Consider the following 19,201-nt stretch of genomic DNA (forward strand, 5'->3'; position numbering starts at 1 on the left):
TTTGTAGATCAGTTCCTGGCAACTTAAGTACGGAACAAAGAATACTCATTGGCACACCTGTATCACCACGACAAGCACTCACCAATCTGTAGGAAGGAAACGCAGTGGACTCAAGTTGACTCAAAACATCAACAGTCCATTCCCTCTACACATGATGATGCCTGACCCACTGGATTCCTCTAGCACTTTGCATTTTGCCCAGTGTTACAGCCACGCTTCATACTGCATTGAAATGATATCAACTACAGAGGTCACAAAGTGCTGGAGTAACTCAGCAGGTTAGACAGCATCTCTGGAGGACATGTGTAGGTGACATTTTGGGTCGAGACCCTTCTTCAGACTGGATATTGCATTATGAACGGCAAAACACGGAGAATGAAAAATCAATTTTCTGAATGAAACTTTCTCATGTATTCACATTGCAAGCCTGTAGTAGCTGGGTGTGAACTATCTACACTATAGAGTGCAAGCCTGTAGTAGCTGGGTGTGAACTATCTACACTATAGAGTGCAAGCCTGTAGTAGCTGGGTGTGAACTATCTACACTATAGAGTGCAAGCCTGTAGTAGCTGGGTGTGAACTATCTACACTATAGAGTGCAAGCCTGTAGTAGCTGGGTGTGAACTATCTACACTATAGAGTGCAAGCCTGTAGTAGCTGGGTGTGAACTATCTACACTATCGAGAATAGTGCAAGCCTGTAGTAGCTGGGTGTGAACTATCTCCACTAAGGTCATACTGCTCACCACTAGATGAGACAACTCCAACTCAGCATCTACAGAAATAGAAACGTTAAGAGTTAATGTTTCTGGTCAAAGACCCTTTGCCAAAGAGGTTGGATTGTGGATGACACAAAGCTGGTGTTTCTGACACAAGTAGGATTGTTTCTGCTGCTGCTTAAATGTTGTAGTTTTCACCTTGACCTGGGCAATAATAGTTAGCAATAATGCTATTACCATTAGCTATTAAAGTTCAGAATGAGGAATTTAAATCCAGCATTAAGCTAAACGTAGCTGGTTGGTTTTAACCTGAGACTGGAATTGAATGCAAACCACCCATTGCTTGACTGGAATTGGACACTGGTGTGAAACTTTCTCTTCTGAGCACATTTCAACATAAAATCTACCCCCACCGTCCCATCCCCAGTATGATCCCTACAATCCCAGTCAGAGCGATAGAGGGTGAGGAGGTCCAGCCTGGTCCAACCAGGGGGAGAGGTGAGTGTCTGCGATAATGAGACTGACAAGTGATCTCAAAGGCCCTGCAAGGCAAGGGGACGGGAAGAGATGGGATTTTGTAACAACAGGAGACTGCGCACAAGGCAGGGGAAAGAAACTCAAGCCAATGTCTGGGTTGAAATCATCAACAACTCTGAGTAAATTGAAAGAGTGCAGGGGAATTTAATCCTAAGATTAAGGTCTGTTATGCTGACAATGAGATTCCATTGAAAACATTATTAATTAATGGTCCCATATTAAAAGGCATGAGAATATGTCTTGGGAACATTTGTGTTGGTAACCTAAGCTGCTGGTAAATTTTATTCCGCTTTTCCACTAGCTAACCCTTTACTGCCTTCTTCACTAAACATATGAATAAATGATATGAATCACAGAGTGTAATATTACTTCTGAATGTGATAGACTCCACAAAGTGATGCCATCTCAGCCTCTGCTTGTTCATTTGAGATCTCCTGCAGTTGGAATCCAATATGATGCTTCAGTGCGGTGGGAAATCTCTTCCGTCACAAGGGCTGTTTTTGGAATGTTAAATGAGGTCACGATGACCCTTGCAAGATTACTGTTATTGGGCAGTGATGGTCAGTAAAGAGCCATTTGTATGGGGATGAGTGGGGCCAGAGTGATTGTTCCTGCAGGCTTGGTCATTTGCGGTCATTGTAACAAGGTGAAGCAATCTTGCCAGTCTCGCCGATCACACCAGGCTCTGTCTGCTGAAGAAAATATAAAACATTGTAGTGGTCTGTTTGTTGATAGCAACCCTTCAACGTAGACTTCAGAAATAGCACCAAGAATCTGAAATTAAACAGAAAATGCTGGAAACTCAGCAGGTCAGGCAGCATCTGTGGAAAGGGAAGCAGAGCTATTTCAGTACCTTTCCACAGATAATGTTTGACCAGCTGAGTGTTTACAACTTTACTCTTTATACTCTCCTGTTTTCCTCCACAAATCGCACTAGCTCAGGAATCAATAATTGGATAATATCCTCTTCGTACTCTTGTTTGAGGAAGACAACATGATTTCATCACCGGGGAAACCCCTCTCTTTCTCATCCATATCTCTCCATTCCCTGCATATCCATGAGTCTATCTAAAAGTCTCTTAAACACAACTATTGTATCTGCCTCCACCAGCACCACTGGAAGTGTTCCAGGTACCCTCCGCCCTCTGTATAAAATACTTGCCCCACACATCTTTAAACTTACATATTCATGTATTCTGAACCTCATGACAAAGCACAGGACGTTGTATGCATATTGATCACTAACTATATCCTGCCACAGGATATGTATCCCAAATCCCCCTATTCTTCAACTCTTTTTTAGAATTGTACCATATAGTTTATTTTGCTGAAGATAGACACAAAATGTTGTAGTAACTCAACGGGACAGACAGCATCTCTGGATAGAAGGAGTGGGTGACGTTTCGGTCGAGACCCTTCTTCAGACTAGAGCAGTCTGAAGACGGGTCTTGACCCGAAACATCACCCATTCCTTTTATCCAGAGATGCTACCTGTTCTGCTGAGTTACCCCAGCATTTGTTGTCAATCTTCGGCGTAAACCAGCATCTGCAGTTCCTTGGTACACAAAAAAAGCTGGAGAAACTCAGCGGGTGCAGCATCATCTATGGAGCGAAGGAAATAGGCAACGTTTTGGGCCAAAACCCTTCTAGAGACCTGAAGTCTGAAGAAGGGTTTCTGCCCGAAACGTTGCCTATTTCCTTCGCTCCAAAGATGCTGCTGCACCCGCTGAGTTTCTCCAGCTTTTTTTGTGTACCTTCGATTTTCCAGCATCTGCAGTTCCTTCCTGAACATGGTTTATATTGCCTCTCCTTGTTCATCTTACCAACACGTTTCCAGCTTTGAATTTAATCTGCCACATGCTTGCCCATTCCATCAGCATGTCTATTTCTTCATGAAATCCATTACCATCCAACACCATTAATTTGGGAGCGTACGTGGGGAAGCCGATCTCCTGGTTCTAGCCCACAGAATCTTCATTGCACATTATGTTTCAGACCAACAGACAAACTACATGTTTCACCAGCTTCACCATTTTTCTCTCCATGCTGCTATTTATTCTTTGACCTTAAATCCTGACAACGTGTCTATTTTGTGGCATCAGATCCAATGTTGCCATGGCCCATATCATCTCATTCCTTTATTTCATGGAAAATAACACAGGCAAGTTGGCTAAACATTGATTTGCCTTTCATAAATCCACACTAGCTTTCTCTAATGTCCACATCCAATCATCTGTTAATTCTGACCCTTATTATGTTTTCTAAGATTTGTCCCCATTCCCAAAGCTTGAAGATGTGATCAAGAAGGTTGATGAGCTGTCATATATGGACTATAGCAAAGCATTTGACAAGGTTCCATATGGTAGGCTGCTCTGGAAGGTTAGATCGCATGGGATCGAAAGAGAGATAGCTGAATGAATAGAAAATTGGCTTCATGGAAGGAAGCAGAGGGTGATGGTGGAAGGTTGCTTCTCAGACTGGAGGCCTGTGACTAGTGTTGTGCCTCAGGGTTCGTTGTTGGGTCCGTTACTGTTTGTCATCTATTTCAATGATTTGAATGAGAACATATACGGCAAGATTAGCAAATTTAATGATATAAAAGTGGTTTTGCAGATAGTGAAGATGGTTGTGAAAAATTGTAGCAGGATCTTGATCAATTGGGCAGGTGGGCTGAGGAATGGTTGATGGAACAATGCAGAAAAATGTGAGGTGTTACATTTTGGGAAGTCTAACATGGGCAGGACCGACACAGTGAATGTTAGGGCTCTGGGTAGTGTTGTAGAGCCGAGGGATCTAGGAGAGCAGGTGCATAGTTCCCTGAAGGTGGAGTAGCAGGTAGATCTTCATCCAGAGTATTGAATATAGAAGTTTGGAGGTTGTGTTGCAGTTGTATAAGATGCTGGTAAGGCTACATTTCTGTGTTCAGTTCTGGGCACCGTGTTATAGGAAAGATGTTGTCTAGCTGGAAAGGGTACAGCAAAGATTTACGAGGATGTTGCCAGGACTAGAGGGTCTGAGCTATAGGCAAAGACTGAGTAGACTGGGACTCTATTCCTTGGAGCGCAGGAGGATGAGGGGTGATCTTATAGAGGTGTATAAGATCATGAGAGGGATAGATCGGGTAGATGTACAGTCTCTTGCCCAGAGTAGGGGAATTGAGGACCAGAGGGCATAGATTTAAGGTGAAGGGGAAAAGATTTAATAGGAATCTATTATTAAATTTCCTTCGCTCCATAGGTGCTGCCTCACCCGCTGAGTTTCTCCAGCATTTTTGTCTACCATAGGTATCTTTTTCACACAAAAGGGTGGTGGGTGTATGGAACAAGCTGCCAGAGAAGTTAGTTAGAAGCAGTTAGACAGGTACATGGATAGGACAGGTTTGGAAGGATAGTGACCAAATGCTGGCAGGTGGGACTAGTGTAGCTGGGACATGTTGGCCAGTGTGGGCAAGTTGGGCTGAAGGGCCATTTTCCATACTGAATCACTCTATGACTCTATAACCTGCAGTTACTCGGTTTAATCTGCCACAACAAGGTTTGAACAAGGTTTCTGAAATGTCGACTGTTCCTGCCCAGAAGCACCATCCCTGGCCTTCCAGCTGTTTGAAGATTGAACACTCGATACAATCCACGCTTCATACTGAGTTAGAGACACAAGAATCTGCAGACGTTGGAATCCGGTGCACAACAAAGTGCTGAGTAACTCAGTGGGCCAGGCAGCATCCGGAGAGTGACATGGACAGGCAACGTTTAGGTTTGGGACCCTTCTTCAGACTCATGCTCCAGACTGAGTTGGTCAAGTGAATTCAGAAGCAGGAACCAATGTGCAACAACTGACTAAGCATCGTTAGACCAGACCCAAGGGTGTTCAACCTGTAACTACACTCTCCACGGATGCTGCCTGTCCCGTTGAGTTAAGGGTGTGCCACCTGTAACTACACTCTCCACGGATGCTGCCTGTCCCGTTGAGTTAAGGGTGTGCCACCTGTAACTGCACTCTCCACAGATGCTGCACGCCCCGCTGGGTGTTTCCAGTTTCGTTCAGATTTCTAGAAGTGGGGACAAGAGGAGGAGACAAACAGGAAGACAATATTTCAAAGCAGTACAGGGATATTGAAACATAGAAAAATAGGTGCAGGAGTAGGTCATTCGGCCCTTCAAGTCAGCATGCGATTCAATATGATCGTGGCTGATCATCTAAAATCAGTACCCCGTTCCTGCTTTCTCCCCACTTCCCTTGATTCCGTTAACCCTAAGAGCTAAATCTAACTCTCTCTTGAAAACATCCAGTGAATTGGCCTCCACTGCCTTCTGTGAATTCCACAGATTTACAACTCTCTGGGTGGATGTTTCTCCTCATCTCAATCTTAAATGACCTACCCCTTATTCTTAAACTGTGACCCCTGGTTCTGGACTCCCCCAACATCGGGAGCATTTTTCCTGCATCTAGCCTGTCCAATTCTCTAAGAATTGTATATGTTTCTATAAGATCCGGATTGCGGGTGGTTTGACTGCCTCGACCGCGGGAGAACAAAGGGGAAGCAGTTGGAACTTTATTGCCTTCCATCACAATGAGGAATGTGGGATCCACTGTGATGGATGTTTATGTTAACTTTTATGTGTTTTCACATAGTATGGCTGCACGGTAACAAGTTTCACTGCACCTTAATTGGTACATTTGACAATAAACCTCGAAGATGCTATTGAGATCAATGACAGTGTATTGTGTACATGTGGGCTCCGGCGGCCATTCGTGCCAGCTTGTCGCTGATAGCCCCGTACATTCTCCAAGAGGGAGTTGCTAGAGAGAAGGATAACCAATCACACTGAGAGGCTCCGTCGGCGTGGATGCAGTTGGTGACAACGTGTAACTTTGCGCCGATGTTGCGCCGTGTTCCCTGGTACAGGACTAATCCCGCCCGCCCGTCAGTCTCCAGGACACTAACACCTCCCCTGGAGACGGGACAACTTCCCCTTGGCTGGAATTTGAAGGGGAATTGGGAAGAGGAAAGATTTGGGGAGAGGGTCGCGATGGCAAACTCGGGCTTTCAGCTGCTCGGCTATTTCCTGGCGCTGGGAGGTTGGGTTGGCATCATCTCCACCACAGCGCTACCTCAGTGGAAACAGTCTTCATACGCGGGCGACGCCATCATCACCGCGGTCGGACTGTACGAGGGGCTGTGGATGTCGTGCGCGTCTCAGAGCACCGGGCAGGTCCAGTGCAAAGTCTACGACACGCTCTTACTGTTGGAGGGTATGTACAGGTCCCCCCGCACCTTCACCCCACACACATACACTGCCCGCACCTTCACACCCTCACACACACACACAGCCCGCACCTTCTGGAGTACAACCGCAGGGTTTGTTGCGCGCTGTTATCAGTGAAACTTAATATTCACACGAACAACACCTCCTGTGATCTTCAAACCACAGTACAAAGTGGATGGACATAAAGTGCAGGAGTAACTCAGCGGGTCAAAGTGGGTCGCCGTGAGCAACGCGGGCTGTGTGCGGGGATTACCACACTGAACCGATTCAACCCGTATGTCCCTAACCCCGTGTCTCTGTCCATCTCTGTGTCCGTGTCCATGTGGCCTTGTCTCTATATCCGTGTGTCCGTGTGTCATTGTCTCTATGGCCGTGTGTGTGTTTGTGTGTCCATGTGTCATTGTCTCTATGGCCGTGTGTGTGTCTGTGTCTCTATTTCTGCCTTTCTGTCGTAATGACTGTGACTCTTTTGTATCCTCCTGATAAAAACATACAACATTCTGAGAGGCAGAGATGGGGTAGACAGTCAGAACATTTTTCCCAGATGGAAATGTCAAATACAGGAGGGGATATGTTTAAGATGAGAGGGAAGAAAGTTTAATGAAGATTAGTGGGTCAAGTTTTTAACAGCCAAGGTGGTGGATGCCTGGAACGCGCTGATACGATAGTGGTGTTTAAGAGGGTTTTAGACAGGCACTTGGAAGTACAAGGAATAGAGGGATATGGATCACGTCGAGATTAATTTAACTCAGCATCAGGTTCAGCGCGGATATTGTGGGCTGAATGGCATGTTCCTCCATGTCTCATCACCGGCACTGTTTCCTGGAGAATAATCGGTCAAGGGGAAATCATGAAGGGAAATTCTATTCTCCTTTTCTTTGAAAATGTTCTTTACTAGTTGTAAGAGTAACGTGGATGGTGGATGACAGATAGTGATACTCAAGCAGGGACCGTGAGGTGGTGGCAAGGAAAAGTGATCTCACAATAATGCCTGGACACTGGATACAGTAACACTTGGACACTGGATACAGTGATCCCTGGACACTGGATTCAGTGACACCTGGACACTGGACACAGTGACTCCTGGACACTGGACACAGTGATCCCTGGACACTGGATTCAGTGACACCTGGACACTGGACACAGTAACACCTGGACACTGGATGCAGTGACTTCTGGACACAGTAACACCTGGACACTGGATGCAGTGACTCCTGGACACAGTAACACCTGGACACTGGATATAGTGACTCCTGGACACTGGATACAGTGACTCATGGACACTGGATGCAGTGACTCCTGGACACTGGATACAGTGACTCATGGACACGGTGACCCCTGGACACTGGATATAGTGACTCCTGGACACAGTGACTCATGGACACTGGATACAGTGACTCATGGACACTGGATACAGTGACTACTGGACACTGGATACAGTGATTCCTCAACACTGGATACAGTGACTCCTGGACACTGGATACAGTGATTCCTCGACACTGGATACAGTAACACTTGGACACTGGATACAGTAACACTTGGACACTGGATACAGTAACACTTGGACACTGGGTACAGTAACACTTGGACATTGGATACGGTAACACCTGGACACTGGATAAAGTGACTCCTCAGGGAGCTGTCTGATGTGGGCACAGGACATTGGACGATTGAGCCAAGTGGAAGATTAATCCTGGCTGCCTGAAATTTGCTGATGTTTCCTGATCTGACTGTGATAGGCGTGCAGTTTGCTCTGCCTTCTTACTTCCCATGTTCAGTACAGTTCAGCCAAACTTCCATACTCAGTAAACAGCTATAAATATGAGGAAATTATTACATTGATCCACATATTCATTTCCCAAGGTATTAAAGACTAGAGGGCATAGCTATAAGGTGAGGGGAAACGTTTGAAGGAGATGTGCGGGGCAAGAGAGAAAGGTAAGTGGCAAGATCATACAGCCAGCCAGATACAATTGTGGTTTTAGATGGACACATGGATATGCAGGGTATGGAACAGGTAGGCAGAGGAGATTCATACGATACGATAAAACTTTATTCATCCCCAAACGGGAAATTGCTCTGTCGACAGTTCCAACACCCAAAAAAGTACAAAAAACTTGAAATTATAAGTGATAACAAAAAGAAAAAGACGAGCGACTGTTTTCTGAATTTTCAAATATATTATTGAACTGAACCTCTTTATAGTAAAAAACACACCCAGTAGATTTATAAATCTGGACTTTATGTTTCTTTTTTCTAAATGTTCAAAGGGAAAATCATATAATTGATACAAATTTATTAAAATAAATAGTTATGTATTTTTGTGTATTGAAAGTTTGCATGTCTGGGATCAATAAATTGTTCTTTCAGTGTATTCTGTGAATTGAAATGGTGTAGAATGAATCTAATATAATTGTGATCACACTGTTCCTTCTGAACCTTTTCCCATTTCCAGCCCACATCCAGGCATCCCGGGCGCTAATGATCGTGTCTGTGGTCCTGGGATTTATCGGCATCATTGTCAGCGTGGTGGGAATGAAGTGCACAAAAGTGGGAGACAATAACCCACTGACCAAGAGCAGGGTTGCTGTCTCTGGAGGGGTCCTCTTTCTCATGGCCGGTCAGTTTCAAGGTTATTTCATTAGAAGTTTATTCCACAATATAGTGGAATAGTGATTGTATCGTCGTTGGGGCAGTAGTTGGCTTTTCCCATAATTGTTATAATGCCCTCAATGTTTTCCTTACCTGACTACCTTACAATAATTGGTAATACTTAGTAACTTGTGAATTGTGAAAATCTGAAGGCAGGTGATTGGGGTTGAGCGGGAAAAATAGATCAGCCATGATTGAATTGTGGAGTAGACTCGATGGGCCGAATGGCCTAATTCTGCTCACATATCTTATATTGGGATTGAACAATTATTCGTGCTGCACACAATGTTCCTCTCCTATTCATTAAAAACTAGAAGCAGTCGTTCCAGTGGTTGCCTCATCAAGATCTCCTGACGGTGTTCCTTATACATTGTATTTATAGACTTCAAAAGTCAGGCATTCCCACCAGCACCATTCTTAATATCTCTCTCAGCCGATAGGCTTTTAAACCCTATGCGTGGAGTCATTTTAAAATGATGTATCTTATTATCTTCATACTCTTAGGACAGTAATCATTCCTGGACCATGCAGGGTTCATCTTTCTCCTTTATTTCTCACAGTAAATTGCATTTATTCATGCCTATAAGTATTTTTGGAGCTTACTATTTCAACCCATTGACTACTAGTTGTTACTCATGACATTTAGTGGACATTCTGTGAGTTAATAATGTCACCATTGACCAGATAGGATATCTTCATCTTATCCTGGAAGATCTTCACCCAAAGTGTTCTCAGGAAGTTTCAGTAATTGAACCCATAATAGACCATGATCCTTGCCCTGTTAAAATTCATCGCAGCCGGTTCAAATGCAAGAATATTAAAAAAGAACAGAAAATGGTGGGGTTCTTAAACAGATTAAAACCACGTCTGTGGAAAGAGAAAGAGCATTAATGACCTTCTTCAAAATCTATTGCTATAATGAAAGGATTTGAGAACTTGCAACATGAACTCCCAATGCATAGATGCTCTTTAATTTGCAGCATCTGCAAGAGGTAAATGTTACGGCCCATGTAGTTAGATCTTCCAGCTGGTTTTGTAATCGAGTTGGAGTTTCCCCATCCCTCTTCCTATCCCAGGAGTGAAGAGATCAGGTCTAGAGCATCTACCACTTAAGCAGAGATAGGAGAGCTCAGCAGATATTGTATCTGGGAATGTTGTAGTCGATAGATACTCTTCATTAGAATCACTGAGGTTCATTTACAGTTAGGACACTTGTTGATGAGAACGGTTGCAGAAGAGAGGTTTGTTTCTGCTCTGGCACATTTAACGGTGTGAAGCCAGAATCTTTACTGTTGATTTGGAGACTTATCCCTGCCTTCTTGTTGTCTACTCCACAGGACTCTGCACCCTGGTGGCCGTATCTTGGTATGCAACAAATGTTTCAAATGAGTTCTTTGATCCTTTAACACCAGTCAATGCCAGGTATGCAAGACCAGGCCAGTGATTGAAGATCAATCACCCAACTACAGAAATATGAATGCAAAATTAATATTAACATAATACTCAGACAAATTAACCCAATTCTTGGGGATTGAGAGCATTCTCTCTTTGCTTCCTGGATGCTCTGATTGATGAAAAAGGACACAGAGTGCTGGAGTAACTCAGCGGGTCAGGCACCATCTCTGGAGAACATGGAGAGGTGACATTTCGGGCAGGGACCCATCTTCAGATCCTTGATGAGTCTGAAACATCAAAACATCACCTATCCATGTTCTCCAGAGATGCTGCCTGACCCGCTGAGTTACTCCAGCACTCTGTGAAACGTCACCTATCCATGTTCTCCACAGATGCTGCCTGACCCGCTGAGTTACACCAGCACTCTGTGAAACGTCACCTATCTAAGTTCTCCACAGATGCTGCCTGACCCGCTGAGTTACTCCAGCACTCTGTGAAACGTCACCTATCCAAGTTCTCCACAGATGCTGCCTGACCCAGAGTTACTCCAGCACTCTGTGAAACGTCACCTATCCAAGTTCTCCACAGATGCTGCCTGACCCGCTGAGTTACTCCAGCACTGTAGTATTTCCAGTGCTTTAAAGGCATTTCCCTTCTTCCTTAGCTAGAATTCCTCTCTGCCTAGTTGACAGGTTTCTCCTCATTCTGCTCTCATCCATTTCAGTTCACAAGAGTGACCCTGAGCTACCTACCATGTCTCATTCTCACTGACCTCCCAGCTTGTCATCTCCTGCATTGCTTCACCAATGGCCAGTATCTCAAGGAACAGGACCTGATCTTTTATTGGGCACATTGCAGTTCAACTTTGGCCCAATAATTCAAGTAACCACACCAGTAATTGTTACCTTACCAACTTTGGGCAGCATTCTGGTGGTGAGAATGAGAGGAGTAAACTCCTTGAAAAAATATGTGTTAGGTTAAGACACAAATATTTTGCCCTTATAATCAACTTTTCTGCTAGAATTATATTTTGGACACTAACAATTTGACCTTTGCAGGTACGAGTTTGGGTCGGCTCTGTTTGTGGGGTGGGCATCTGCGAGCCTCACTGTCCTGGGAGGATCCTTCCTCTGCTGTTCCTGCCCCAATGAAGAGAGAAGAAGTCAGGCCCACTACAGAACCTCTCAACTATCAACAGCCAAAGAGTAGGTTTGGACCTCAATTTGTACGAGAGTTAAAACAAGGATTGCATTAACCTGGCATCTTAAGGAATTACAGAGTTACCGTGATTCCAGTATTGTATACAACCCAGGAGATATGGCAATAGAACATTCCATCACATAAAATTATCAGAGATTATTGACTGTTGAGCTGGGTAATAGACAGATTATGATTCAACTGAGATAGTTCTTTGTGTAAATGGACATTGATAGTGATCACAGGTGTGGTAGCAGGAAAAAGTCACGAGGAAACATATCCAAAGTTACCAAGTCTCATCCCATCACAGGAGTAGCTATTTGTAGTTACTTGAAGTTAGAGAAGTCAATGTTCATACCTCTGGGGTGTAAGCTGCCCAAGTGAAATATGAGGTGCTGTTCCTCCAATTTGTGCTGGGTCTCACTCTGACAATGGAGGAGACCCAGGACAGAAAGGTCAGTGTGGGAATGGGAGGGGATGTTTAGCACTCGGGAGATCAGGTAGGTTTAGGCGGACTTTTAGACCCCAAGATCCCTCTGTACATCGATGCTTTTGGGGGACTTGCCATTAACTGTGTACTTTCCCCTTAAATTTGACCTACTAAAATGGCAGCTGCCATTTCTCCGTCCATTTCTGAAGCTGAACTCGCTGTATACTCTGACAGCCTTCCTTGCTGACCACAACTCCAACAATGTTGCTGTTATCCACAGATTACCAACCATCCCATATACATATATGTCCACGGACGTTGTTATATCACACACAGCAGGTGTTGGGACAGCAATGTCTGCATTGCTGAGTGTTTCTGACTTCAATTTACAGGGTTGAAGCTACAAGGTCAAAAGTGTTCAGACAACTTACCAGTGTTCTGCTTTTTCCTTTAAATTACAGGTCAAATTTAAAGAAAACAATATCTGTGAAGGGGGAGCAATACTTGTAGCAAGTCAGTCCGGTTTCAGAACAATGTCATCAATCTGACTGAATCCTACACATCAGCAAATGTCTAAATAGAGAAGAATTTTAAAGCTCTGTGTCTTTACTAAGAAGGAGCTTTGGACAATATACAGGACATTGAGTAGTCTGGTCTTTGTTGCTGTTGCTTATCTATGGTATGGAATTAGAACTCGCTTGTATTCTCTGGTTACATGTGCATAAGGAGACCGAATTTTCATGTATACACGTTCACTCTTTGTACTGGATGCAGGAAAGAAAATAAAGAGCAATGAAATGCATCTCAATATTATTTTGATACAGAAATGAAAACAACAAAGTTGCATCAATGTAAAACTGATATTTTTTTGTGTATCTCAATGTGCATCACTGGCGATGAGTCATTCTGGAATAGTGGTGGCGGCAAATGTGGACAGCCACATCTCATAGAGAGAAGGTGAGAGGATTCACCTGCTGGGCTGCTCAATCAAAGGAAGAACTATACCTACAGAACTAGGAATTGTTTTCAAATCAATTCAACGTATGACAATCTGAAAAGATCTTGATTTAATACCCGGCCCAAAAATTAACACCAATAACATTATGAAGTGTAATTCCAGATGCCTGTTCAAATGCTCTGGGACATGTGCCAGAGAGATATGTCATTTGGACATAAATAGATCATTGGTTTACGTAACTATGGAATTTTATTTATAAGTAGCTGTGATAGTCCATGATTCATTAGACATACCATGTACCCAAACTTCAATTTGAGCAACTTATTTGCTGTGAAGATAGAGGAGAGATTGTCACCGTGCCGTTAACAGATGTACAACTGCACAAACAATCCTCTGATGTTTAGTTTGTGGTGTTTTAAAGCAACTTTCCCCCAGTAGATGTTTTAAAATTGATTTGTTTTCCATCACATAAGTTGCCTTGAAAATTGACCTCTAGTTCCAAATTCCGAAATATAAGGTCTCGATTTTAAGGCCGAAAGTGTAACCATGGATACCATTCCTATCAAATTAAATTGTCTGCAATGATATGAATTTCTTGTGCTGATCCACCTCCACTTAGTCATAGAGTGTCATAGAATGATACAGTGTGGAAACAAGCCCTTCGGCCCAACTTGCCAACACCGGCCAACATGTCTCAGCAACACTAGTCCCACCTGCCTGCACTTAGAAACATAGAAAATAGGTGCAGGAGTAGGCCATTCGACCATTTGAGCCAGCACCGCCATTTAATATGATCGTGGTTGATCATCCAAAATCAGTATCCCGTTCCTGCTTTTCCCCCATATCCCTTGATTCCCTTAGCCCGAAGAGCTAAAGGGCTAAAGATGCAAGGGAATGGTAGACTCTGGGCAGAGGTATTAGGGTAATGGAGAGAATTAAAATGGGATTAGTGTTGAATTAATGTCTAATTTAAGAGAGCATTAGACTTGTTTCTGATGGTCAGTGGGGACATGGGGCTAGGATATCCATAAAATTGGATAGTTATATGGCTGGGAAAGGAATGGAGGGTTATGGTCTGAGCGCAGGTATATGGGACTAGGGGAGATTATGTGTTCGGCACGGACTAGAAGGGTCGAGATGGCCTGTTTCCGTGCTGTAATTGTTATATGGTTATATGGTTATAGGGGATGTGTTTCCGTGCTGGAAGGCCCTATGACGAACACACTAATGCCTCACTACTGCTCTCTTACATTTAGTTTAATTTAGTTATTATTTTCACGTGTACTGAGGTATACAATAACAATTAGTGCAACATAAAGTCCAATAAAGAATGTGCAAACTTCACACAGGCAGCACCTGGGTAACTGGAGATGTGATGTTGCAACTCGACCAGCTTCACCACCCAAACCAAGGATGTGATGTAACAACATTGACTGGATAAATACAGCTTCAACACATAAGAATCTTGATACAATCCAAGACAAAGCAACATGTTCAATGGCACCCTCTCATATTCTGCTTCACCAGAACACTGTAGTTTTATTGTTACCATCCACAGCTTGCACTGCTCACTAAGTCTTACTAAGTTATTCACTAAATGCTTTTTCAGCATTATTTCCTGAGAGCAACCACTAAGAGGAGGATGGAGGAGCTACCACCACTGAGTCACACTTCACAAACATCAATCTGAAACTACTAAACTATTAACATTATGGCATTCCTGCAGCACTGACACTACCTTCACAAGGAAAACTAGAGCAGGCCAATACATATCTGCTTTACCAGTGGTGGGAATGAATACAATATTACCCCTAACTAGGCTTGTCCTATCTGAGCCACATTGATTCATGACCAAGTCTGGTTCATCACTTACGTGTGTTGTCATCGACAAACTCATTATCTAATCTCTCTTCTGCTGCAATATCCAGTCTGTACCAATGCCTGTGCTCCAGGGTCAAGTTCAAGTGAGTTTATTGTCATGTGTCCCTGTATAGGACAATTAAATTCTTGCTTTGCTTAAGCACACAGAAAATAGTAGGCATTTACTACAAAACAGATAACTGTGTCCATATACCATGATATAAATATATACACACATGAATAAATAAACTGGTCAATGAGAATTCTTGCATTTTCCTTGCCCCAGGACTTCTGATCTGAATTCACAAATGTTCAAAATCATTTGAACAAACATTAAAATAAAACTCAGGCTTCATTAATTAGGTTGGCAAAGCTACAAAACCACAACGTTTCAGTTGTGTGAAAGGGAATAAGGAGAATAGATCAGATTGAAGGAGAACCATGAGAGTGCAGACACTGGGCTTTGTAATGGAGGCAGAGTGCCAGGAAGATATGATCAATCTTCTCAAAACAGTAGCAATGTGTTCAGTTCAGTGAAAAGCTTGTGATGCGTGCTAACCAGTCAGCGGAAAGACAATACGTGATTACATTCGAGCCATTCACAGTGTATAGATACATGATAAAGGGTACAACGTTTAGTGATTGATAAAGTCCAATAACTTCCCGCAGGTGTCGGTGCTGGGGCCTCTACTCTTCACGATGTGTATTAATGATTTGGACGAGGGGATTGAAGGCTTTGTGGCAAAGTTTGCGGATGATACGAAAATAGGTGGAGGGGCAGATAGTGTAGAGAAAGCAGGGACTCTGCAGAAGGACTTGGACAGGTTGGGAGAGTGGGCAGAGAAGTGGCAGATGGAATATAGTGTAGCAAAGTGTGGAGTCATGCATTTTGGTCGTAGGAATAAAGGCGTAGACTATTTTCTAAATAGGGTGATAATCCAGAAATCGGGGGTGCAAAGGGACTTGGGAGTACTGGTGCAGGATTCACAACAAGTTAATCCGCAAGTCGAATCAGTATTAAAGAAAGCGAATCAATGCTAGCATTTATTTCAAGAGGGCTTGTATACAAAAACAGGGATGTAATGTTGAGGCTCTATAAGGCGCTGGTAAGGCCACATTTGGAATTTTATGAGCAATTTTGGGCACCATATCTGAGGATATCTGTGCTGGCTCTGGAGAGGGTCCAGAGGAGATTTTTAAGAATGATCCCAGGAATGTGTAAATTAACCTATGATGAGTGTTTGTCGGCACTGGGCCTGTACTCGCTGGAGTTTAGAAGAATGAAGGGGGACCTCATTGAAACATATAGAATAGTGAAAGGCGTGGATAGAGTGCATGTGCAGAGGATGTTTCCACTAGTGGGAGAGTCTAGGATTAGAGGGCACAGCCTCAGAATGAAACAACGTTCTTTTAGGAAGGAGATGAGGAGAAATTTCTTTAGTCAGAGGGTGGTGAATCTGTGGAATTCTTTGCCACAGAAATCTGTGGAGGCCAAGTCAGTGGATATTTTTAAGGGTGAGATAGAGAGATTATTGATTAGTACAGGTGTCTGAGGTTATGGGGAGAAGGAAGAATGGGGTTAGGAGGGAGAGATAGATCAGCCATGATTGAATGGTGGAATAGACATCAGCAAAAACCCACACCATCCTGGCCATACACTTATTTCACCATTGCCATTGGGAATAAGGTACAGGAGCCTGAAAAATGTAACGTCTAGGTTCAGGAACAGCTTCTTCCCTACAGCCATCAGGCTATTAAACACGACCACAAATAAGTTCTGAACTACCACAGACTATTATTATTATTGCATTCTATTTGTTTATTTATCGAGTATGCGTGCATGTGTATATATACACAATGAACTTTTTATCTCCCGTTATGTACTATGTTTACATATTCTGTTGTGCTGCAGCAAGTAAGAATTTCATTGTCCTATCTGGGACACATGACAATAAAATACTCTTGACTCTTCCTATATCAGTGACGGTGAAGCACGGGTGTAATCCTGATCTTGTCCTGATTGGATCCATTCTCTGTGTGCAGAGGAGTTTTAAAGGAGCTGCTAGAAGGATTAGAGGGGAGATGAAGAAACATATTTTCACACAGAGAGTGATATGGAAATAATTGTCTCAATAGGTGAAAAGAGGCAGAAATACTCACCACTCACGAGTGGCTCGATGTGACCTGCAGGTTCATCGTGTGACCAGGGATTATACCGGTTGGACATTTTTTAATTGGCACAATAACGATGGGCTGAATCACCTCCTGGGCTGTAAATTTTCTATGATTCTATGTTCACCTTTTTGGATAGATCAATAGCGAGCTGAAGGGTTCCAAGTTTGAATCCTAGTGTGTTCCGAGTAGGGACAAGCTAGTCAATACCCCAGTGAGGGGGGAGGGGTCACAGCCCTGGTTGGGGTTAGACAATAGACAATAGGTGCAGGAGTAGGCCATTCGGCCCTTCGAGCCAGCACTGCCATTCAATGTGATCATGGCTGATCATCCCCAATCAGTACCCCGTTCCTGCCTTCTCCCCATATCCCCTGACTCTGCTATTCTTTAAGAGCCCTATCCAGCTCTCTCTTGAAAGTATCCAGAGAACCGGCCTCCACCGCCCTCTGAGGTAGAGAATTCCAGACTCACAACCCAGTCCATCATCGGCTCTGACCTCCCTAACATCGAGTGGATCTATCTAGTTTAATCTCTTCCCTGTTCTGGGACCTGACCTTTTCTCGGTCAGGTCTCCGATGTCGTTGGGCCTAACATCGTGGAGCCGGCGGCGGCCTCCGGCTGGAACCAACCTGAGAGCTCCAGTCGCGAAGCCTGCGGACCTGCCATTGTAGAGCTGGCCGACTTCGGGGCGGGAGGAGCTGTAGTGGCGCGTGGCTGCGACCCGACTTCGGAGCTTCGGAGGCTCCGGCAGCAATGGACGGTAACATCGGGAGCTCACAGGTCCCTGGTGGGAGACCGCTTTTCGGAGCTCCCACAACGGCAACTTCTCTCGCCTGAATCGCGGGGTGAAATGACTTGGAGCGGGGCCTAACATCACCCAGCGTGGCTTAACGGCCGCGAGACTTACCATCGCCCGCCAGGGGCTTGAACATCGGGAGCCCCAGTTCGCCTTGATGTTGCAGTTGGACTGCTGGACCGCGGGAGAAGAACAAAGGGAAGAGATAAGACTTTTGCCTTCCATCACAGTAAATGGCTTATCCTTTATTCTTAAACTGTGGCCCCTGGTTCTGGACTCCCCCAACATCGGGAACATGTTTCCTGCCTCCAGCATGTCCAAACCCTTAACAATCTTCTATGTTTCAATAAGATTCCCTCTCATCCTTCTAAACTCCAGAGTGTACAAGCCCAGCCACTCCATTCTCTCATCATATGACAGTCCCGCCATCCCGGGAATTAACCTTGTAAACCTACGCTGCACTCCCTCAATAACAAGAATGTCCTTCCTCAAATTAGGGAACCAAAACTGCACACAATACTCCAGGTGTGGTCTCACCAGGGCCCTGTACAACTGCAGAACGACCTCTTTGCTCATATACTCGACTCCTCTTGTTATAAAGGCCAACATGCCAAAACTGCACACAATACTCCAGGTGTGGTCTCACCAGGGCCCTGTACAACTGCAGAAGGACCTCTTTGCTCATATACTCGACTCCTCTTGTTATAAAGGCCAACATGCCAAAACTGCACACAATACTCCAGGTGTGGTCTCACCAGGGCCCTGTACAACTGCAGAAGGACCTCTTTGCTCATATACTCGACTCCTCTTGTTATAAAGGCCAACATGCCATTGGCTTTCTTGTGTGAATGTATGCTTATTGATTGATGCCAGAGTCACTGCACTCCCTACTGGTAGTGTCGATACACTTTTGAGATTAGTCCTTTGTGTTTAGGTCTTGAAACATAGAAAATAGGTGCAGGAGTAGGCCATTCGGCCCTTCGAGCCAGCACCGCCATTCCATATGATCGTAGCTGATTATCCAAAATCAGTACCCTGTTCCTGCTTTCTCCCCCTATCCCTTGATTCCTTTAGCCCTAAGAGCTATATCAAACTTCTCTTGAAAACATCCAGTGAATTAGCCTCCACTGCCTTCCGTGGCAGATAATTCCACAGATTCACAACTCTCTGTGTGAAAATGTTTTTCCTAATCTCAGTCCTAAATGGCCTACCCCTTATTC

At 44.2% G+C, this 19,201-nt stretch overlaps 1 protein-coding gene across 1 annotated transcript; it reads left to right on the top strand.

The window, feature by feature from the left end:
* Positions 1 to 6,100: 6,100 nt before the first annotated feature.
* Positions 6,101 to 12,997, top strand: cldn19 (claudin 19). Its single transcript, XM_033048491.1, has 5 exons — positions 6,101 to 6,507; positions 8,977 to 9,141; positions 10,511 to 10,595; positions 11,627 to 11,773; positions 12,657 to 12,997. Exons 1-5 carry the CDS (start codon positions 6,102 to 6,104, stop codon positions 12,703 to 12,705), a joined length of 852 nt encoding a protein of 283 aa, XP_032904382.1. The 5' UTR covers position 6,101; the 3' UTR covers positions 12,706 to 12,997.
* Positions 12,998 to 19,201: the final 6,204 nt, after the last annotated feature.

The sequence above is a fragment of the Amblyraja radiata genome, chromosome 31 (assembly GCF_010909765.2).
Source record: "Amblyraja radiata isolate CabotCenter1 chromosome 31, sAmbRad1.1.pri, whole genome shotgun sequence".
NCBI lineage: Eukaryota > Metazoa > Chordata > Chondrichthyes > Rajiformes > Rajidae > Amblyraja > Amblyraja radiata.